Below are 24,334 nucleotides of genomic sequence, written 5' to 3'. Positions count from 1 at the left end.
CCCTCTGGTGCGGGGAGGATTTTAAACAGTCAACAGCCATGACATATCGAAAAAACGTCCCTCAATTCAATAAAGCAAGCCAGACAAATAAACTTGCTCCTAATATGTTTTCACAAACCAAACGATTCTGTAGCAAAACCCGCCTGTTCTAGACTCTACCAGCCTCTGCCGGTTGCTGGGAAAATAGTACAAATTGGCCAAATAGAGTCAATTGTATGGAGATAGGGTCCAATATTGCAACCTGCGAATGTTACCCTCCATGGCCAAAGTCCCCCGGTGCGGTTAGTCTGGTAGAGACTACACTGTTCCCTGGGTTTTGGGCAGGAAAATAAACACAACAAACTTCAGACAACTGTAGCAGAGTTGTTTAATCAGGACAATGTAGGTGCCTTTAAATTTAGCCTGACTAAATTGCGCTCCTAGCGGCCGGTCAAAGGGGGTCAAAAACCTCCACCAGAGAGAGACTGTGTAAACACCTGTCAGGCTACCTTAACATTTACATGTAGGTGCACAGAGATTTGGGGTGCACAATATAAGTAGAACTTGCCAACAAAACTTAATTATAAACCTTACTGCTCCTCTATGGCTAACTTTTAACAAGTAATGATAATTAAGAAGTGTTTTAACATGAATTTTTTTTTAACATTTAAGTGTCAAGAATATGCAGTGAACTGTTGTATAATAGTACCTTTACATACATGTAAATAGCCCCACACAAATATCTAGATGCACTGATGCACCCACAGTCAAAAATGAGGGGCACAGCTCTGATTTTGGGTGCGCAAAACTGCACATGCAGCCAGTATTACAGCCCTGGTTCTAATGGATACTGTATCTACATGGTTGGTTAAATATTTCTCTCATCACACCAGGAGACGAGTATCAGTCTACTGGCAAGGCAGAATAAAATCTAACTTAGGAAGGTGAAACCCTGTAGTGGATAGGGCCCCAGGACCTATTTTACATCTCTGTTGTTGACTGGTTTCCTGTAGTGGATGGAGCTCCAGTTTTATATCTCTGTTGTTGACTGGTTTCCTGTAGTGGATAGAGCTCCAGTTTTACATCTCTGTTGTTGACTGGTTTCCTGTAGTGGATAGAGCTCCAGTTTTACATCTCTGTTGTTGACTGGTTTCTCAAGCTACTCCACCGGGTTCAGGACATTCTCCTTGTTGCTGTGCGAGGAACAGAACTCCTCCACTCCTGCAGATCAAGGAACAGGAAAATGGTACCTTTAGACAACAAAATCAATCAATGAAAATGCAACAGCAGCACACAACCTCACAATTCCAATTAGTCAAGGCAGCTAACATATGCTACAACTTAAGGCAAAATGATATTCCTTTAATGACTTTGGCTACTCCTAGTTGACTTGTGTTACACATTAAGAAACGTTTGGGAAAAAATTTAAATTACTTTTCTGGCAGCGGTAAATAGTGTGCCTTTCGATGCTTAACTGTCCCATGCCCGAACCTTAGGAAATGGTAGGATTGTATGAATAGTTTCTTTAGGTTGGCAAATGACTAGGATTTTCTTCAGACACAACCAAGACGAATTAACCTACAGATATTTCAGTAGTCCTTCTGTTGCCTTACTTACAATACTGACTGGTGCTACTTTTGTTACCTTCCTCATAGCGATACTGAGCAGTGCTACATGTACTTCCACTGCAAACAGCTAGGTGGCGCAGCAGTTGGAAGACTGCAGTCCCAACAAGAGTTCCACGACCTCATATCTCCATGAAATGTTTTTAGCCTTTGCTGATATATTCTTTTGTCTCGTCAAAAGCATAATCTGCCTTTTTCCATGAACTCTTCTGTTTATGTAAATGACTTACACATTTACATAATATATACTTGGTCATGAACACCTTTATCAAACTTACACATGTTGCAATATTGACAGTCCTATCATTTTCCTCTTTAATAAATAATGGCACTTTTGCAATAATTATGCAAATTAGGAATATATTTGCATAATTGGTATCTGTTGATGCTCCACTTGCCGTATACCACATCTGTTACATGTTTTTGAGTCTTATGATGGAAAACACTGCAATTATAGATTTTCCTCATTAGTTTTGCAAATTAAGTCCCCATTAGCATAATTTGAACTTTGTTGTGTACATCTCTGTCTAAGTTACCTGCATACGAAATATCATAGAAATCCGTTGTTAATTTCTTCAGTTATACCCCTTAGAAGATTTTCACAATAATGCCACTGCAGTTCCAGAGCAAGCTGCTAGAGAGCCCAAACCTACACCACTTTTTAATTACATCACAAGCTATTTGTCACCCAAAAATCAAGACCATAGCATGTCCAGGTCAAAAGATACAATAACGGAAGCTCTGCTGCAGTATCAAGGTCACATACCAGGGGGCCCAAAATCGACCTTGAATTTTGGCTTCCCAACACCCGCCCATATACCAAATATCATCGTAATCCATCAAGAGGCTCTTGAGTTATGCTGACTGGAGTGGTGCGGAAACACAACCAAACAGACAGACACACCCAAAACTATATCTCCATTTTTCATGGAGATAATGAGTCATCTTGTATCCCCCCTTTTCGTTATGATCTGTGATGATACAAACGTAAGACTTCCATAAGACTTACTCTGTATGACTTCCTTGTACGCCTTGGCTGCCAGAGACTCGGGCTCAACTGACAGAAACGACTTTCCCTCATCACAACACTTTCCTACACAAACAAACATCAGATAAACAAACAGTCAACACTTTCCTACACCAACAGACAAAAAAACATCAAATAAACAACAAATGGGTCTGAAAATGATACATAGCTTTTGGGATTCTTTTTTCAAATAACAGGTTTAAAATCAAATGGGTGTGTGTTTGTTTGTGTGACAGTGCGTGTTTGTGTGAAAGTTTGCGTGACAGTGTGTGTTTGTATGACAGTGTGTGTGACAGTGTGTGTGTGACAGTGTGTGTGACTGTGATTGTTTGTGTGACAGTCTGTGTGCTAGCTAACCCTAACCCTGACCTATTCTGGGGTCCAACGGCAGTTTGCCCAGGAAAGGCACCCCCATGTCTGCTGCCATCTTCTCCGCACCTCCAGTTGTGGGGGGGAAGATCTGGGACTCACCCTACATGTGGGAACAGCAGAAAGAAGAGTTTCATCAGGCAGGTTGCCTAGTCATGAGAAGCTTGTCTAGCTTTATACTCAACCTAGTAACAGTTACTAAAAGACCTAAAATCTACATAGCCAACTTTGCATCATGTCCTCCAGGCCAGAATGGACCGCATCTGTGATGGAGTACTAGGAAGGGGCTTACATTTTGTAGGTACGGGTAATGCATGTAGATACTAGTAGAGAGTAAAACACATGCAGACATTGGATGAAGGAGGATGGCTGGGTCTGTTGAAGATATGCTCCAGTCTCAAACAGAGACCAGGGCTTCAAATCCTTCTGGGATGTCCCTACAGCTAAAATGGTTACAACTTCTTTATTAGGTTTCTAATTCTAATATCATAGGTTGTAACTGGGAGACTCGATCCTGGGCAGGACATCTTGGTTGGAGCTGCACCCTTCCGAAGTAAAATCGGGTCCTGCGTTTGAGGAGGTCACGTTAGTAAACACAAAGGGAAGAGCTAGCAACTGCTCCCTGTAAATTTCCCTGCTACTCAAACAGCAAGGAACCTTGCTGCCCTTTGTGCCACTAGGCACTACAAGGGTCTGAACAAACGAACGAACAAAAGATTATCCGACAGATGGCTTACTACTTCGTCTGTGGATTTGCCCCACTTGACAGATTATTGATTGACAGGCTGATTGATTGATCCCCACCTGACAGCTGGGGCAGATGAAGCCGCTCATGTTCTCGACCACGCCCACCACGGGAAGGTGGACCTTCTTACAGAAGTTGATCTCCTTCCGCACATCTAGCAGCGACACCTCCTGGGGACAAGATTAAAATCTCATCAGTATAAAGTGTTAAAAATACTCTTCCAGACAGGCGGAGAAGACACCTAAAAGGGGCTAAAGTTACAGGGGCTTAAGTTACAGGGGCTAAAGTTACAGGGGCTAAAGTTACAGGGGCTAAAGTTACAGGGGCTAAAGTTGCAGGGGCTAAAGTTACAGGGGCTAAACTCAAAGGGGCTAAACTCAAAGGGGCTAAACTCAAAGGGGCTTTACTCAAAGGGGCTAAACTCAAAGGGGCTTTACTCAAAGGGGCTTTACTCAAAGGGGCTTTACTCAAAGGGGCTAAACTCAAAGGGGCTTTACTCAAAGGGGCTTTACTCAAAGGGGCTTTACTCAAAGGGGCTTTACTCAAAGGGGCTACACTCAAAGGGGCTACACTCAAAGGGGCTACACTCAAAGGGGCTTTACTCAAAGGGGCTAAACTCAAAGGGGCTAAACTCAAAGGGGCTAAACTCAAAGGGGCTAAACTCAAAGGGGCTAAACTCAAAGGGGCTAAACTCAAAGGGGCTAAACTCAAAGGGGCTAAACTCAAAGGGGCTAAACTCAAAGGGGCCTACTAAACCATGGTAGATATACCCATTGATGCAAAGACACCTCCTGGAGACCGGATAAAAACTACCTTCAAGTCTCTACATTTGCCCAGAAAAGAGCAGTAGACTCTGATGATGTTAAAGCACAGATTCATACACAGTCACACACTCTCCAGTTTATCGACTGTTTTTCCCCGTGATGCGGGGGTTAGACTTGCTTGCACAAGTATGTGGAGACTTACTCCTAATTTAGTCTCCTACATCTAGTCCAGACAAGTTTGGCCCGTTCAGTAACTATTAAGCAATGGTCAAATAGCAGTTAGAAACTGGATGAAATTAGGAAATGGTCAGACGTTGCAGACAGCATCTAGGAAGTGATTGAAATGGAATGGGGCTATCATGCAACACCTACAAGTATGACTAAAAAGACAACAAATCACACAAAGCGTAAAAAAATTTTTCTTATCAATGAAATTCGTCAAATCGCTCAGTCTCAGCGAGGTCGCCAACGTGTTGTGGGTCCAGTGAGAGGGGGGCTTAAGGTCTGGCCTTACCTGAGGAGTGGTGACAATGACCGCTCCATCCAGCCCTGCTGAGCTCAGGTACTGCACGATGGACAGGTGTTCGTCTGAGGTTCCAGGGGGGGTGTCGACCACAAGGTAGTCCAACTCCCCCCAGTCTACATCCCGCAGGAACTGTTTTATCAGCCCTGCAGGGGGGATACTGAGAGTTAGGGGGGTACTGAGAGTTAGGGGGGTACTGAGAGAGTTAGGGGGGGACTGCAACATGGACAGGTGTTTGTCATGCAGATAGTCGAACCTCCCTCTTGTATGCAGAAATTCTGAATTAAAACAAACACAGGACTTGCTTGTTTTTCATCGCACTTACCTGACGCAAAAAATCAAAATTCAAGACTATGCACAAAATGGGAAAATTCTGAAACCTAAAGATTGCAGCAGGATTATAGGCTAAAGGGTATCTTGATATAAAATGATGATGATGATGATGATCTTGATACAAGGAACGAAGGGGGGATGTTACCGTTTTTCTTGGGTCCTCTCCAGATGACAGCATCGTCGGGCGAAGCAAGGAGAAACCCGACAGACATCACCCCCAGGTTGTCTTCAACGTACTGACGGGAAAAACGACAAAGCAACCTTATTCATACACAGACACTTAAACATATTTACCCTACCCCACACAGACATCACCCGTGGGTGTCACATTGTATATATCATATATACAAAGCAGAATCACGTGGTATCCGACATGTAGTTTCTGATATGAAGAATACATGTGGTTTCCGACAAGTTATCTATGATATGGAGCAGAAGCTACTAGGAAGACCCTACATGTCTACACCTTCAATCATCTAAGAATGTTTCCACTAGCAATAGAATCAATCTTAAATCTTTAGTTAAGATGCTTCCCCAAATCATCTGAAATTTGGCCCACGAAACCCACACAAAATCCATTTTAGACTAACTTATTCTGCTTACAAATGAACCAACCTACAAACGCATGTTACACGTGGACATATTCTTCATGGCTGTGGTAATCAATCAATCAATTAATTAATATTCACCTATTAGTAATTAAACCTTACCAAAATAAAATCTACCATATTCTGGAACACCCCACCCATGACCCCTGACCCCACCATTGGGTGCCCCCTTCCAGTCCTAATCAGGTTCTAGAACATCCCCATGGCAACCTAACTGTCATCAGGGTGAAAGGTCAAACACATATTCTAGAACTCCAGTCTGTATTCCCTAACAACCAGAGACCAGGCAGCCACACACAGGAGACTGCTGCTCTAGTGGTGTCCACAGGCTACTGGAGTTAGAAGGAGGACTGCTCTTTCTTAAAGACGTCTACAGAAGAAGGAGAAGACAAGATGCAGCGTTCCTCACCACAGGTGACCAGCCGGAGCCGCTCTGGTGCACCTGTAGGGGTCGACATCAGCAGGTTCAAAAACAGGAGGACCAGGGGTGAGATTTTATTCTTATTGTTTCCTACTGCAACAGTACATGTTGACACATACTTACAATTTCAGAGTATGTAATCAAAGAATGTATGTTTAACAAATTACATATTCCTGTCAACATACAATTCAAACTCTACAACTGGAAAAATCCAGTTTATCCAGTTGTAGAGTTTGAATTGTCTTTATATATTGTTTACCTGGATGTCTAACCTTCATAAACGTACACCTGTCAACATTGACAAAAGCCTGGTAGAACTTTAGAGGTTACTAACAGTAACTGCACATTGTATAGAGTCTGATTCTTACATGGTTATTAAACCAAATGGGTAGGGGGTCTTACAAAGGAACGGATAGCGGATATGGAAAGCTGTTCCATTGTCTTTTTGAAATCAATCCATTTCTTTCTGTTCATGATGGTAGTTCAAGTGCCTTTTCCTCTTTTGAAACACTAGTTAAAGAGACCTTTTCTTCAGATTTTGCAATATAGTTCAAGGGCACTTTTTCTGTTTGAGAATAATGTTTGAAGAGAATGACTGAGAACTTGAAATGAGCATTGAGAGCCCTTTGAGTATGAGGGCTCTTATTGACACAAAGCAGGCACTACTGTAAAATTCCTATTTACGTACGCACCCCTCCTAACGTACGCACCCCCGATTTGGGGACAATTGCGGGCCTGACCCAGTGAGTTGAAACGTTCAGGGGAAAACCCCTCCTAACGTACGCACTCCGACTTTGATGTCGGACTGGAGCACCTGTTTGCAACTTGAAAAGATTAAAAAGTGTGTACGTAAATAGGGATTTTACGGTACTTTGTGCTTCTTCAAGTGTTTCATCTAACCATTTATCTGAAGTTCTAGAAGTAGAGGTTATCATCATAAACAAACATCATCAAAACCCTGTAATCCCTACATTTCCAAGACAAAGTAAAACCTGGCAAAAAAAAACATCCCCAGTCACAGCCATATTAACCCTCTCCCTGCTGCCTAACCTTAATAACCAATAGAGAATGGGGTACCAAACGGCTACTTCAGCGCACTAATGGTTAAAGCAGCCCCGTCCGATTTTTACATACAATCTTTATTAACACAACAAAAGTACAGCGACTTTCGTGAGGTCTTCTACAACTATACATGCAAACAACAAACAATGCATACAAGTTAAGACCCTCTTGCATTGTCTGGAGCAATAAACCATTTCTCCTAGTGCTGCGTACTTTAATGTAACATCAGGTACAGGTACAGGTACCGGTACAGAGGTTTAGGTACAGGTCCGGACCTGTACCTGTACCTGAATAATTTGAAAAATTAACATAATATGTTCTTCTGAACTTCTTCAATAATTTCAGTATCTTTATTCAAAGAAAACAACTAGGTTTCCTGCCGCCAACCTCCCTTGGCCTTGCTGTCAGAACTCCCGGCCTGCCTGAATGATCTATTACATATCAGTTACGCTGTTCCAAGGTATCACTGGTCAGGTTTGGTGTTGTATGAGGCCATGAGGTCATGCAGGAGATCAATCACAATACAAGCACATACTTGGTGTAAATCTATATCGGTACAGTACCGGTACTTCATGATCCGGTATTTTGGACCTGTACCTAATCCGTTTTTACGGTACAGTACCGGTACGCAGCACTAATTTCTCCTCAGTTCCTTGAGTGGTTGTCGATACCAAGTTTGACTGTACATCAAAGCCTATAGCAAAAATCACACACAGAACAATGCAACCTTACATGCTCAATCTAACATTGCTTTGCTTTATTCATAACATTATGCTAAAAATGGTATTTCTAGAAGAATCGCACAAAAAAACATCACCTGCTCTCCCTCCAACCCCATTACCCTGGGGATGGATGGTCCACAGATGTCCACATCCAGCACACCCACCTGGGAACAGGGTAAACACAAAAACACATACTCAGCACATACATTTTTTGGTGAAGAGAGAGGAGCATTCAGTCAAGCACACATGACCACGACTCTTCTTGTTAAGTGTGTTGGGTTCTTTTATGTGCAGAGGTTTGAGCCTGTTTGATGATAATGAGGCGTCCAAATATATATATGTTTTTCTCAGCACAGTTTTTGGTCCCGGAGCGATGGGAGAGGGCATGGGCCCGTAATTCCCTGATTTCCAAGTTAACCCTCAGCACAGCAGGTTAACCCAGGCCTACTCTTCTTGATAAGTGTGTTGGGTTCTTACATGCAGAGGTTGGATGATTCACTGGTAGGTGCCCCCATACACACTTGGTTTGTAACTTGTCTTGTTACCGGTACTGTACCGATACTGCAATTTGTTGTGACGGCTGCGATAAATGGTATCATAAAGACTGCATTGAGCTATGTTCTCAGGTGTATACTGCATTAGAAACACACCAATCATACTCGTGGATTTGCTGTGACTGTGGCATACCAAACTTTGCATCAGCTATGTTTGACATAACTGATGATACTTTTCATTCAGTAAACTCATTTGATACACTGAGCTCTAGTGCAAGCTTGACAGATGACTCCCCGGTTGCTACATCCACTCCACTTAGATCTAAGCAGGGTAACCCTAATATGAGGGGTCGTGGTTTCAAAAAGACCAATGGTAAACTCTTACTGGTAAACTGCCAGAGTATTCGAAACAAAAAAGCCGAACTGGCGACTGTAATTGACACGTACAAACCAGATTTAATAGCAGGCACTGAGTCATGGCTCAATCAAGACATAGCAAGCAGTGAGATATTCCCTGACAACTACATAGCTCACCGTAAAGATAGACAGACTGGCCCTGGAGGTGGTGTATTCCAGGTTAACAGGGATGATTTGATTGTCACACACAGGCCAGATCTAGACACAGACTGTGAGATCATTTGGACACAGACTCAACTAGCAGGAAAGAAACCACTAATGATTGGTACATACTATAGACCTCCATCGGACCAGGGCAATAGCCTGGATGAACTGGACAAGTCCATAAGTAAGATGGGACCTAAAATTAACTCTGACAACGTGATCATCCTTGGAGACTTTAACACACCTGGTATAAATTGGGATGCTAGCACTACAGATAACACTCAGAGCAATTCAGGACAGGCACAGAAGCTACTGCACTTAGTGGATAACCATGGGTTATTCCAAACAGTTCAAGAGCCCACTAGGAATGGTAATCTTTTGGACCTGGTCTTAGTTAATAACCCAAACATAATCGAAAAGACCACAGTAGTTCCTGGAATAAGTGACCACGACATGGTATTGGTGGATGTCAACCTTGCACCCAAACAAAACAGGAAACCCAAGAGAAAAGTGTACATTCGAACTAAAGCTGATGAACCGGCCATCAAGAGTGACCTAAGTGATTATGCAACGAACTTTAACAAACGAACCGAGGATATGTCCGTGACACAGAAGTGGGATGATTTTAAAGACAAAATAAAGCACACGATGAACTTGCACATCCCTAGTAAAACAACATCAAGCAGATACAACCTGCCTTGGTTCAACAGAAACCTAAGAAGGCATTGTCGTAAGAAACAACGTCTTTACAACAAAGCTAAGAGAACAGGGCGAGAGGAAGACATGAACAAATACAAGAGAGTTAAGAAGGGCGTGCAGAAAAGCATAAGAGCAGCACATTCAAAATATGTGGCAGACATACTGGGGGAAGCCATAATTGACAAACCCAAAACATTCTGGTCATACATAAAAGGTCTAAGAAGAGACCTTGTCGGCGTAGCCCCTCTAAAGATTGGTAATTTCATTGTCAGTGATAGCGAGAAAAAAGCAGAGGCACTCAGTTCACAGTTTAAAAGTGTGTTCACAGAGGAAGACACAACAAACATGCCAACTCTCGGACAGCCCTGTACCCCTCCCATGGAACACATAGTGATTTCCCCTAATGGTGTCGAAAAAATGCTCCAAGGTCTCAATCCATCTAAAGCATCTGGTCCAGACCAAATACCTCCTTGGTTCCTCAAAATGACAGCCACCGAAATAGCACCTGTGTTAACCAATATTTTCCAACACTCGTTAGACACAGGAGAAATTCCCAAAGACTGGAGGGATGCAAATATATGTGCCATTTTTAAAAAGGGAGATAGAGCTGTCCCCGGCAACTACCGACCTGTATCACTGACCTGTATATCCTGCAAACTACTTGAACACATTATCCATAGTCATGTCATGAAACACTTAGAAAGTTTCAACATATTGACTGACTACCAACATGGATTCAGAGCAAAGCGATCCACAGAAACACAGCTTATATTGACAGCTCATGACATAGCTGGCGCACTGAACAGTAAAAAACAGGTAGATCTAGCAATTCTTGATTTTACTAAAGCTTTCGATAAAGTCCCACATAGCAGACTCATCACTAAACTAGAGCACTACGGAATTCAAGGCACCACACTAAATTGGTTGAAGGCTTTCTTGACCAATAGGGAACAGACGGTAGTGGTAGAAGGCAAGGCCTCAGCTCCAGTTAGAGTTGCGTCAGGCGTACCACAGGGAACTGTTCTGGGACCGTTACTCTTCCTCCTGTACATAAATGACTTACCAGACCAGCTTGATTCAAATGTTAGGTTATTTGCCGATGACTGCCTGTTATATATAGAGTTGTCCACACAGAGTGATTCACAGCTTTTGCAAGAAGATTTGAACACACTCGAAGAATGGCAAAGCAGATGGCTAATGCAGTTTAATCCGGAAAAATGTTACATCATGCATATAACAAACAAACGAAACCCAATTGTAACCACCTACCAGTTCTGTGGACAGGCTCTAGCAACAGCAAAGAGCCACCCGTACCTAGGCGTTACATTAACAACGGGGCTAAAGTGGAACACCCATATCAACAAAGTAACAACTAAGGCTAAACAGACATTGGGAGTGATCAAACGTAATTTGTGGGCATGCCCAGCAAAGGTAAAATCACTTGCATACACGTCTCTAGTAAGACCAAACCTTGAATATGCTGCAACAGTTTGGGATCCATACACAAAGAAGGATATAGATAAACTCGAGAGGGTGCAGAACCAAGCTGCCAGATTCTGCACGAACAACTATGAAAGGGGCGCCAGTGTAACAAAAATGAAAGCAGACCTGCAATGGATGTCACTTGAGGACAGGAGAACAATGTCCAGACTTTGCATGATGTACAAGATGACTAATAAACTTGTGGACGTACCGACTGATAAGTATCTAATGCCAGCTCAGAAGAGGACCAGAAATAGTCATGCTTTTAAGTACCAGAGTTATCAGCCAAGGATTGACGTGTTCAAAAATTCGTATTTCCCGAGAACCATAGTAGAATGGAACTCGTTGTCATCAAGTACTGTAGGAGCTTCATCACTAAGTAGCTTTAAAGAACGTTTGCAGTCAGATATGCAAAGACTAGGTGTAACAGACCGTTCGGTGTAATATGACCAGCTGCTGCCGCGCCGCGTGCCTGCGAAGCTGGTGTGTTACGCCTGATGGCGGTTATACCGGCTATATAGATACAGATACAGATACAGAATTGTCGGAAGTCGTTTGTCACAAAGATATGTCATCACAAAGACCACATCCTATCCCTACATCACACGTTTGACAAGAGTAGAGGGTTATCAAACAATTGCAATGTGCAGTGGCTCAAACCAACCAGCTCCGAAGGCCAGCTGTGTGGCTAACATACTCTTACATTTGTTTGTTTGTTTGTAACCTGTGTGTCCTTGTGCCTGGCCAGTCCGAAGGCCAGCTGTGTGGTTACCGTGCTCCTACCTTTGTTTGTTTGTTTGTTTGTTACCTGTGTGTCTTCGTGCCTGGCCAGTCCGAAGGCCAGCTGTGCAGTGACCGTGCTCTTCCCGACTCCCCCCTTCCCAGACAGCACTAGTAGTTTGTGTTTCACCGAGGAAAGTCGCTCACGGATTTCCTCAACGGCTGGGGGGAGAAAGTTAAGACAAACTTTTTACAAGCTTGTGTACAAACTTATTCATATAAAAAATGACAGTCTACTTAAACCAGGGGCGCACCCGGGGGAGCCACCATCTCAATTGCAAATTGCAAACAGTGAGCCCTGGAAGATAAGCCCCCTAGAGGGGCTAAAGGGTATCTCAATAAACTCAATAAACTCAACTATAAACGCTAGGACAGACACATACTTAGTACAAATACTCATTTTTTCCCATGTCCCATGCCACAGTGGAATGCCTTGCCTGGCACGGTTGTGACGGCTCCCACTCCAGACATGTACGCCCCTCTCTAGGACCCCCTAGCCCCTCACCTTTGCGACAATCAATTCGGTGCTTCGCATCCTCCCCCTCTCCTGCTCTATATTTCTGGGCAGATCCCTGATTGTTGATCATTTTAGTGTGTATACTTAGTAGTAGCTCAAAGAACGTAACAGAATACCAAAAACATACGTTTGAGCTGCGATTATTCTGAATGAAAAATCAAGGACACCAACGTGGCACTTTTTTTCTCTTTTTTTCCTCTATACTATATTGGTCATGGTTACTACTGTTAGTTGCGCTTTTTTTGTGGAGCACCACCACTACCGGCCGCCTTAGGCGTGCACCCTGGGCGCGACACCCATACCGGGTTTTGCCCAGTACTATATACATATATATATAGATGGCAGTCATCATCTGCCTGCTTCATTGAAATGGATCTAGTGAGTGAATGTGTTTATCTAGTAGAACACCCGGCCCCACCTGGGTCTGGAGCCTTGGGCAAGGCGCTGGCGCACACAGCCTGGTTAGGGCAGCCCTGGCAGGCCGACGTCTTACCCGCATCCTCACTGTCTGTGCCTGGGCAGTCTGGGGGGGTAGTGCAGTGTAACAGTGACACAGTGTTATAACATGGTACATATCATAGTAACAACCCACCCCACACACCCACCCAACACATACTCACAGACACACCCACCCAGATACACACACAGGCATACACGCACACAAATACACACAGATACACATACAATCATACACACACAAACAGTACACACCCACCCACCCAAGTTGACCCAACACAAACACACACGTACACACACACCTAACACACACTGGCACACATAAAACAACACACGCACACACATACACAAAATTATGCACACATGCTCACACAGTGACATTCACACACATACACACACACGCACATAAAGCCACAAGTATGTGTTGTCCTTTGTACGGGGTAAACAAGGTTACGGTAACGGGTTAGTGTAAAGTCTAAAACTTCTGTCAGAAAAAAATTGCGTCACCCTCCCCCTTGCGTCACGATTATGTATTGAAATGCTTTTTAAACCCGAGGAAACCTCAGCATGTTCAAGACAGGTATTCAATCTAACATACAGCATTTACTGCAGTCCTGTAAACGAATGTAAACGAAACTTTTTACAGTCTACAACATTTTGAAAACTCACGATCGGGCGCATTTTCGGGAACGTCCGCCATCTTGAGTGGTTCAACTTTGACCCTCAAAAATGACGTCAGAGTACCTGTTATACCAGGCTAATCAACAGGTGGCGCTTCATACCACGCGAGATACATTTTCATACGCTTCATACGCGTACATTTTCGGTGGTCCTACAAGATAGGATAAGTCGATAATTTTTAGATAAGAGCGACAATATGAACGTTATTAGTTTCTGCAGAAGAAGACAGAATGTATAACAAGACAGGAAAGAGATTAATTGACCTGGCTCTACATCGGATATTAGCGATAAATAATTCATCATGGGCTTACGTATACAATAGCAGGAATCGTGTTGGAAACCACAATAGGCTGATATCACAGGGTTAAAAGTGACACGTCTTACCTGACTGGGAAGAGAAAGTGCTTCAGTCGTGAATACGGGCATATGACCTACTTTACAGTAAGCCGTTTCTATAGAAACTGGGACCTTTTTTATAATACTTTATGTTGTTACCTCCGGAAAGGAGATTCACCTCCAACGGGGGTACCGTTTTGGTTGTGTCCGCGCCAAGGACCTATATAACCTCCTTGGTTCGCACCTACAAGTCGGGATTTGTATGAATTTTTATCATGTGGTGAGTTATTAAGGTCCCGAAGGAACATGGCGACTTTGGGGGCCCCCTGGTAGTACTTTAAGGTACTGCAGCAATACAGGCTGACGCCCCTTCCCGATAGTAGTGCGGTATTGTCCGCTTACAGCTGGTCAGCCGATCACAAAAGAATGGGGACGACTAATGCGATTGCCCCTTATAAATTATATATCATATAATTATAAGTTATATAAATAACTGGGATTAGAAGGAATGGGGAGGGGGGCACTAACACCTGTTATGGCTAGGGCTAGGGGTATCGCAAAAAGAAATCTAAATATTTAACAGAAAAATATTTCTACGCCCTCGGGATGCCAACAAGCTCCTTGGGAGGCGGGACTCTGATATATCCCCAAAAACTCGCCCGCCCATCCTTGAACTATTACATGGAGGTATCTTCGTTTTCCTGTTACATCAAACCACCTGCCACATCTAACCTGATTTTAAATAAAAATATCTACGGTAGAAAATCTGTTCTATTCAGGGAAATGCATTCCTTTCTAATTCATACAAAAGAATCAGATCCACTGTCGCAGGCTTGTGAGGTTAAACGAGGACAGAAATATATTAACCCAAACAAAACCTGTTCATCAGTTCATGTGTCAAAGCCGTCAATTTCCAGTGGTGACACTGACATTGAATAATAGTAGACTGGGTGTAGTGTCTACCAGACTAACTACGTCGGCTATAGGGAGACTATTTGCCAAGGTTTCATTTGCAGGCTCCTACACGGGCAAAATGTGATCTTCACCGTGGACTGACTCTACTGGATAATTATTATTTTCTGCCAGATCCTACGATCCATACGCCCGTAGGAGGGCCTAGCTGGTGGAGGCTAGCCTGGGTGTCTTGTACTTCGTGCTGTTCAATACAAGATAAATGTCATCTGTCTACGAGACTAGGACTTATAAGATAAAAGATGAATAAAGCCCAATAAAGGGATAACTCTGATATCCATACATCAAAATCTACAATACAGGCCCCCTCTTCACAGCTACTGTGAAATGAATGTTTCCAAAGATTCAAGTGTTTCAAAAGCAAGTAACAATGTCGATAGTCTAACGTGATGCTTCGGTCCCATTTCCAATCCGGGGCCCGGTCGGGCTGTTTGCGAAAACGAAAAATAAAAAAATGCATATTAAGAAATCACACAATATTTGGTTAGGAGTATTTTTTACGTTGTGTCTTTAACATCATATTTTTCGTTCCCACAAGCTACCCAGCCGGGCCCCGAATTGGAAATGGGACCGAAGCGTTATGTGGCTCCTTTACTTGTGGGTTGGAAACGGAACAATGACTAGTGCAGGACAGAAGGCTTCTTAAAAATTTATGAGTTCTTTCTTGTAAGGATAATCTCGTGCCAGAAAAGAACAAAAAGAAGATGAATAGAAAAACGATAATTGTGGTTTTGTTTGAGTGTGTATACAGGAAGGTTTGGATGACTGGAAAGCTGATTTTGACTTGCTCATTGCTTTCTGTAGTCTTACTGCCTATTTCTTACAAACTGATCTAGATTAACTTATAAATAGGAGTGTCCCATTGTTGTTATTCTTTTTCAACCTATCACTGTCATTTTGACGATCCCCAAGTTTATGATAAAACGTATATAATATTCTTTTTTATTTATTTCAAACAGATTCGTAATCAAACATACAGGCTGCTTTTCCTACTTTCTGTTTAGACTTTTGATCAAAAGGAAAGAAACAGCAGTGTCTATAGTCTGCGCTTTTTTAATAATCATCTTGGCGATTTCCAAGCTGAAAATAAAACGTATATATCATACTAACAGTTTTGTAATCAAACATGGCTCCGTAGCTCTTTGTCATGTGATCGTTGCCATAACAACGTTGTGTACATTAAAGGTAGTTGTCATTTGAAGGCCCGGCTGTCAGAGACAACTCGGCTTGTACAGTCGGTGAGTGTTTGGATAAGACTTGAGATGCATAACCGTGTTGTATTCATTCAAAATCAACAAGGTACATCTCTTTCTAAAATTAATGTGGTGTTAGCGAATGTTTGTAATATTGGTGAGTGGGTGGTTGGTTTTATCAAGCTTGGGAGTTGACCTGAATTGTTAGTCCATGGGGATGGGGTAAACGTGGTCCTGGATGGCAGGAGTTTCTGCTACAAAAATGTAAGGGAGAGTGGGTACTTATTCTGGTTCAGAAACAGACAAAATTAAGCATAGGTCACTTTTTTTTAAATCCCAGGAGTACATAATAATAACGAAAACGTCACTCTTATGAAGATAAAGGAAAAAAAGCCAAATTTCTATGCGAGAGAAACAGGAAAAAACATGAAAAACACAGCTGAAGAAATAAAAAACCTACATCAAAAGTCTGCGCCTAAGTCTATGCAAGCCACAGCATATGTTCGTTGCCTGGCAACAACGTTGCCTAGGAGGGATTTGTAAAGGTAGTGTCGCCATGGCGACGGCCGACGTATCTCCCAGGTTGACTTGGCGCCAAATCGGGTCAGCAAACGCTACAATAACGACCTGGTCATGTAGGCTATAGGGCACACTGAACCGGTCACGGCTTGGGGCAGCGGTCGGGAGAAGACCGGGAACAGGTCGTTACGGCACGTTTTACCTGACGTTCAGGTGGAATGTGTGGGAGCTTACGTAATGGCCTACTCACCTGAGGTAGCGTATCCGGCCAGACGGGGCAGCAGATTGATCGGGTCGTAAAACAATCAACGTGTGTCTATTCTGCGCACTTACTGTCTTGTAAAAAAGGAAATATTCATTTTAATGATTGATAACATGTACGAAAGACGGAATTGACATCACTTATTCTTATCGTAATGCTAGGGTCACATTTTCAATACGGGGCCCGGCCGGGCAGTCTTTGGGAACGAAAAGTATGATATAGAAGACAACGGAAACACAAAACGTACCCAAAATTATTCAAGAGCACAGATTGTGCAAATTTATTGACACACACTTTGATTTTTCGTTTCCGCAAACAGCCCGGCTGGACCCCGGTTAGGAAATGTGACCCTAGCATGAGTCACTCTCATTACTAATAAGAAATGTACTTGCTCAAGATACATTTTTTTAAAGCAGACATGAACATTTGTACTGAGATAGGGTGTATCACTCAAAGTCTAACAATATAGCAGGCGCTGTCAGGAATTGCGTTAACCTACTCCCCTTCGGTGTATACTGTGTAAGCCGTCCGTGTTTCCGGTAGAGAAAGGCTTTATAAAACAAAACAAGGATTTGTTTGGTTTCTTCCCTCATCCCCGTACTAATACAGACTGCCATTATACAGCCTTGTTGTAAGAGCCCAGATCGTATCAGTCCTGTTTGTTCGGGGTTTTGTTCCGATGTTTTTCTTAGAGCGCAGCTCTCCATTGTTCTCTAATTATAGGTCAGAGGAAGACATACCTTTTCTTAAAGACTGCACTTAAGAAACTTTAACCCATTTAACCCTAGGTCTTTCTTTCTTATGCGCCATTTGCTTCGCCGTGACAAGGCGGCACCCTAATCGTAACAACGTTAACATCACATAGTTTCTTTTTTCATTGTATTCTTTCGCTGTTGTTGGAAGGCAATGTCCATACTTTTAAAAAGGTTTAAAGCAATTTGAACCTTTTCAAAATCCACTGTTTTGTTGCAATTAATGTTGTTACTCTAGACGGACCTAGAAGCAAGGCTCTTGGTGTTTTTTGTTGGCTCCCGAAACCAGAACAGTCGAAAAGACAACATCTTTCTTTTACTGTACGATACAAATTAAGAATAAAATTGAATCTTTACCACTTGATGACTGCATTTTATTTACAAACGTTTTAAGTGCCCAGCCGACACTTTCTGTCAATGGGAAGATAATGACAGAAAGTGTCGCACGCGCACTTGAAACGTCTGAAAATAAAATACAGTACTTCAGTGGTAAATATTCAATTTTATTCTTCATTTCCTGGGCCCGGAGGACTAATATTCACAAACGTAGTACGATATCAAGTTACTTCAGTCATCACTTTGGGAATTTTTGTTCAGTTATAACAAGTAGCTACTGATTAAACTGTACAAATATATTCGTGGTTAAATTCTCATCCACTCATCAGGCCCTGTAACCAGGGTGTAGGGGGCCTTGCCTGACGACAGCCGTCTCCAGGCTCCAATGTTCCGAGTGTGAAGTTTATTCACGGCTTAACTCTGTCTAATATAGAACCGATTAAACTTTATTGATCTACTCATAAACTGTATATTAAAAAGCGCCTTGCAAGAGAGATTTAGATAAAACACAGCATGAGTAACGGCACTGTGGACTTGAGCAAAGACAAAATTATGTTTCATTTCACATCAACCTTTGTGCGCTACTATCATTTTTATTACTTACAACCTTTATCAAAGACTGAGGCTCGCTAACACATATGTAGCAACAACAAAAAAGAAGAAGAAGAAAGAAATGGAAACCCTTAGAGTTTGATGAAGTGTCCTGTTGTTTTCATGATGATATTTCCCCCTCTTTGGGGAAAATATTTGTTTCCAAAAACTGCCATTTAAAGAAGGACAATCGTGGGGAATAGAGGAACCCAAAATTTATTCTTGGGACCAAGAGTCTTTACTACCCAACCAACGCAGAAAGTTTATGAGAATATTGATGACACTATGAGTTACCAAGTTCCCAGACTAACCAACCGGCTGACTAACGCCAGAAAATGAAATATATGTTGCATGCAGTGGTAATAATTTGAAAAAGAAATAGTGGACTACTACTTCTAGGTAATAATTTCAATAATATGACGGCATTCCCGTCGCCATGGAGACGGCCGTAACCATGGCTACCCAGGTTGCCATGTGCATGTGTGGGGTGTATATATAATCATATGAAGAGTAATAGCTTTACTTAACAAAGCGACGTCCTGCGGCGCACAGTATAAACCTATTCAGATGTGAAATCGTGTTTGCTGAATGATTCAGTCTCTACGCTATGTCAGCAGAGTAGCCGCGATACGGGCGGGATTAAATCATATTTATTATCGCCTTTCTGGGGCGGAATTACGCCGACACACTGGGCTTTGTTTGCAGAAGTGTATCGGTAAGGAGAAGGCGAGCAGGCCGTATTGTTGCGGGGTTTATTAATGTGGGAAAGTGCACCGGGTACGCCGCCCCCTACTGGTGCAATCACTAGGAGTAATCTACAGCATCGCTTACACATGAGAACTGAACTTACAGTCTTACACATATACAGTTGGACTGCGAACCTAAACTAATCTCCAGGTAGATGTAGAGAGGGAAAATCGTGTGTTTTCTAGAGTAACCTACAGCATCGCTTACACATGAGAACTGAACTTACAGTCTTACACATATACATGTACAGTTGGACTGCGAACCTTAACTAATCTCCAGGTAGATGTAGGGAGGGAAAATCGTGTGTTTTCTAGAGTAACCTACAGCATCGCTTACACATGAGAACTTACAGTCTTACACGCATAGAGCTAGCTAGACTTCGAACCTAAATCTTCTATAGTTAATCTCCAAGTAGATGTAGTGAGGGGAAATGGTATGTTTTCTGGAGTAACCTACAGCATCTGAAGACTTACACCATTATTTGGCTAGTGTAGGGAGGGCATTTCCGCAAGTATCTTATTGTTCATTTGACATCGACTCTTGTGACATGTGCAGATGTAACGTTTATATGCTAACTTTTACTCGCAACTTGCGGCAAGCATTGCTTCTCCTCGCCGCTCGGTGTGTTAATTGTAGACCTATAAGTGAACTGTTTAGGTAAGCCGTTAAGTGATCATAAATGTATATAACGCCGGGGTTTATGGCTGCGGAAGATACACAGAGGAATATGATTTGGTCGGTGTGTAAATAAGCCTTGTTTGGACTGGCGTATCTGACTTATAACCGGCGTATCCGCCCGTAGACAGCTTTACTACAGCAAATTGGCGATATACTTTGGACGGTCTTAGACACTATGGACAAAAGTGCACCCGACGACTGCGTCTACCCTGACCTAAACCCAGGGTTAACCTTTAGCACACTGAAGTAGCTGTTTGGCACCCCATTCTCTATTGGTTAGAGGGTTAGGCAGTAGGGAGAAGGTTGGTAATTCAAACCCTTGAGAAACTTGACCCAAAACAGGTCAGCAGTACCAATACCCCCCCCCCCACACACACACACTTCTCCTAAACGTTTTTTGGATGTCCAAGTTTCCTAGTCTCCAACCAGACCCAATGGATTGCAAAGACCGTATCCAACTGGAAGAAGGAGCTTGTAATACAATCCTTGGGTTGCAAAACGTACTTCCTCTGCCAGTTTGATACGGTCTTCATGCAACCAATAGATCTGCTTGGAGATTACAAGTTTCCTGACAGGCAAGCAGTTCAAAAATGCAGAATAGTCTATAATTCTTAAACCCCGACATCTGCTTGGAGGTGAGCAGAAACCTACTGTTTCACTAGATAGGGCTTTCCTGTTCTTAACGAATACCCGCCTCTCAGCCCCGAAAACTCGCCAGATTTTGTCCTAAGTCGTTAAGCTAGTTTTGGTAGAGGCGATTGTCTCTACTTCTGTCTCTACAGACTAACTATACTCGTGTAGTTATAGGGATAATGATTCATCAGGGAAGTTTTACAGAGGGGAAACATTACCATTACCGCATTACCATCACTCTTTTGGCAAAATAGTCACCATATTTTTGCCGAATCCTTCTATTCCTACTCCTTAGGAAGGCCTGATGGAGGCTAATATTTATGCCAAATTCTACGATCCATAACCCCTTAGAAAAGCCTGATGGAGGCTACCATTTGAGCCAACTTCCATAACCAGTTAACCCCTTAAGAAGGCCTGGTGTAGGCTACTATTTGTGCCGTATTCTACTATCCATAGCCCCTTAGAAAAGCCAGGCGGAGGCTATAGTAGAGAGGTTAAATGCACCCCTGATAATTCTTGACAGTTACCCGCCCCTAAGCGCCTCAGATTTTGTCCGAAACCGTTCAGTTTGTCAGTAGAAAGTTGTTACTGTAGCGCACAGGTCTGGGTTGACCGCGCGTGTTCAGGTTATTTGTCTGACGGGTGTAACTAGGGTGACCATTGTGCCGCCATTGTGGTCCCAGCTTTTGTTATGGGGCGGAAAACCTGACCGGTGAAGTTGGCGCTCCCCGGGGGGTCCTTCCCGCAGGTGGGTTCAGCACAGGTGTGTCAGACAATACCTGTATACTAGTAGCTGCAGGTAGAGAAGTAATGTTTATTTCCTGACAGCAAAGAGATATAAAAGTGTGATGAATTCTCATTGTTCTGGTAACCTTTATACAAAATCAGGTACATTTTCCAGGCATTTCGTATAAGCTTATCTATCACTAAGCGACACTTCATGACGAGATCTTACTACATGTACATGTATGTTACAATCTAAAAGTGAGATTGCCTGACAGACCATGCAAATTATAGATTAAAAATTAAGAAAATGAGAAAAATATCACGCTCTTTTCTATTGTTCTGATCGTGGTTAGTAATCTCCAAGCAGATCCACGCCGGCAGGGCTGATGAACCCTCTCTGGCTGACTGGACCTTCTCTGGCTAGCATACTACGATTTTCGCGCCCGGCGTGGATCTGCTTGGAGATTACGTGGTTAGATGTTTATTGTAAGTATGACACAACGTTCAGATGTGTCTCGGTTAGTGCAAGGAGGTTCTATATAACCTCTTTGGTTAGTGCGAAGGTTTTGCCCCCTCCTACATACAGACTGAACTGGGCCCCCCGTTCCCGGTCTGCGCCTGCGCGTGGGCGGTCCCCAGGTAAGGCAATACCTGTGTCAGGTGTTGGCCTGGGCGTCCTTGGCAACGCAGGTGGCAACCGGTGGCAAGGTGTGCTCGCCCAGTTCAGTCGGCGCTATTTACGTGTAAACACACCGGGAGAGAGGAAGTCATTTTCGTACCTTCGGATTCCCAGTCGGTTTACCTGCAGTAACAAGCATCACACAGGTGAGTCAGGTGTGCGGAAAGGTGTGTGGAGTGTCTGTGAAGGGATATAGGGGGTAGAATCGGGCCGGGCAGGTGTTTTTACCTGGCCGCGTTCCGACACACCTGTCCCGGCTCTCCGGGCACCTGCGGTGTCGTGTCCGTCGTTCCGCCCGGCTGGAGGCAAACATCCCCCCCCGAGTAGGTCAGCATCTGCCCCCGACCAGATCTTACCCAGCGCCCGGTAGATACACCAGGAGTCCTCGATCGCACTTCTGTAAACCCAACAACCCCTGTTCGCGTTTTCCTGTACAAGCTACTCGGCACTCCGGGCGGAGAATAGAGTCGGAAGCGCCTGGCAACACAGGTAGGTGCCGGAGGGAGGAGTATAAGCCAACACCGGGTGGTGTGTGGGGCTCGTGTTTGTGCTGTTTTGTGGCGCTAACTAAGCACTCAGAACCCGAATGAAAGCGTGATACGATTTATCGGATTGTGTGGAACTGAGGAGAGACTTATCCCCCCACTCTAAGTGGACAATCCTCCCCCACTTGGAGGAGAATCACTAGTGGCCTGTTGTCTATGTGACACGCCGTCTGATCAATCTGTCAATCACGGCATAGAAACACGCTCTTCTCTGAACAGAAACGTTCTCCAGCCATACTGTAGTTCCTACGCTAGAGTTTACTCATTCATTTGGTCGAACAGCGAGTCTACGTTGGTCCGTGTGGCGCTGACATTTATTTGTTTGATATGAGGACAAGCATGCGAGCCACTCTGTTTGGTGCAAGGCCGGTGCTATGGATATCATATTGTGTTCAGTTCAACATGATAAAGAACAGTCTAATTCCACCTTATAAAGTAACACAGTGACGAGCTAGCTTTTCCCACCCCACTCCCGCAACAGGTGGTTGTTAATGTATTTGTCCAGTTCGGGGCTCGTGATTTTTCCATTGCTAGGGAAACCGTACCCGGGCCGCCATCTTGCCCGTGTGGCCCGTGTTGTGTAGCGGTGTTCCCAGACTAATTTCCCTACACAGACGCTGCTCTACTGCGTAAAGAAAAGCTTCATAAGCCCGCCCTTTGTCGTTGACTTTAGAGTAATTTCGAAGGGTAGTATTAGTCTAGTCCGGCGGCCTAAGTGACCATTATGTTTATGTTTAGAAGGTAAGCAAAAAGAGGCGACGCTCGAGTGAATCTCTGTCCAAGGCGAGGTGTTCACGCACAATCGTGAAAATACGCTCGTGGTTTCGCCAAACCAGGCTGAAAATTGGTCTTTTACATGCTGTTTATGCCCTAAAAAATCACTATGGTTTTAACCACCTGTGACATTCACTGCCGCCTAACCATGGCGTAAATCGCCCGTGAAATTGCCCACAGTTGAACCGTAGACTCGGACTACAAACATGGTTTGAAATCTGAAGCTAAGATTTCGTTCCAAACATTTTAAATTTTCCCATGAAATCTCATTTGTACGGTGACGAAGGAGCGAGTTCCCCCGTGTGAAATGTTCGCTGTGTCCTTGGCAGGCTCGGAGTTAGCGTTAATAATGAACGTAGTTACGTTGGGAACGTAGAACACATAGAGAGAGTAGCTTTCTCGACGTTTCATAATCATATGATAGACAAGCAATCTGACCATCATTACCTTCATTAAGTATAGAGTAAAACCTCGTCAGACGACTGGAATCATGGGCAACGACTGTAAAACTATGCTAGGCAGCGAGAGGGAAAAAAGAGACAGCTAAAGTTGCATCTGATCGTAACGCTAGCAACGCTATCTGAACCAGAAGAATCTGGGAACGTTCAAGGGAACATTACTGGTTGTATAGCTCGTAGAAAAAAACTCGTAAAATCACCATAAACGCGTTTATATAGTCTCAGCTGAGTGGTTGTGTGGCGTATTTATTTGTCGGTGTTAAGCGAAACATGACGTGTGCGCCC

The 24,334-nt window shown here is 43.4% G+C and overlaps 2 protein-coding genes across 5 annotated transcripts in view; one reads left to right on the top strand and one right to left on the bottom strand.

The window, feature by feature from the left end:
- Nucleotides 1–350: 350 nt before the first annotated feature.
- Nucleotides 351–13,948, bottom strand: LOC136440736 (cytosolic Fe-S cluster assembly factor nubp1-B-like). Its single transcript, XM_066436842.1, has 11 exons — nt 13,837–13,948; nt 13,130–13,234; nt 12,223–12,356; nt 8,274–8,342; nt 6,383–6,415; nt 5,511–5,601; nt 5,024–5,178; nt 3,805–3,915; nt 3,001–3,103; nt 2,614–2,697; nt 351–1,200 (listed from the first exon to the last, which is right to left on the bottom strand). Exons 1-11 carry the CDS (start codon nt 13,865–13,867, stop codon nt 1,139–1,141), a joined length of 978 nt encoding a protein of 325 aa, XP_066292939.1. The 5' UTR covers nt 13,868–13,948; the 3' UTR covers nt 351–1,138.
- The window catches only part of LOC136440735 (tektin-3-like), a 40,626-nt gene continuing 22,575 nt past the window's right edge, over nt 6,284–24,334 (top strand). Inside the window, exon 1 of one of the 4 annotated variants that reach the window (XM_066436838.1) lies at nt 6,284–6,460. In XM_066436838.1, coding sequence (XP_066292935.1) covers nt 6,367–6,460 — 94 coding nt within the window. In that variant the 5' untranslated portion in view covers nt 6,284–6,366. Of the gene's footprint in view, nt 6,461–22,253; nt 22,419–24,334 lie in introns of those variants that run through there. The other 3 variants (XM_066436837.1, XM_066436840.1, XM_066436839.1) reach the window with 3 other exon arrangements.

Source organism: Branchiostoma lanceolatum, chromosome 8 (assembly GCF_035083965.1).
Source record: "Branchiostoma lanceolatum isolate klBraLanc5 chromosome 8, klBraLanc5.hap2, whole genome shotgun sequence".
In the NCBI taxonomy this organism is placed as follows: domain Eukaryota; kingdom Metazoa; phylum Chordata; class Leptocardii; order Amphioxiformes; family Branchiostomatidae; genus Branchiostoma; species Branchiostoma lanceolatum.
This window is presented reverse-complemented; position numbering and strand designations above follow the sequence as displayed.

What these genes read in the sequence shown, in the direction of transcription:
- LOC136440736 (XM_066436842.1), bottom strand. Translation starts at nt 13,867, where the DNA reads ATGGCGGACGTTCCCGAAAATGCGCCCGATC. An exon ending in GCCCAAGGCTCCAGACCCAG is followed by an intron (nt 12,357 to 13,129) that starts GTGGGGCCGGGT and finishes TTCTCCCCCCAG; the next exon opens with CCGTTGAGGAAATCCGTGAG. An exon ending in TCATCTGCCCCAGCTGTCAG is followed by an intron (nt 3,104 to 3,804) that starts GTGGGGATCAAT and finishes TCCCACATGTAG; the next exon opens with GGTGAGTCCCAGATCTTCCC.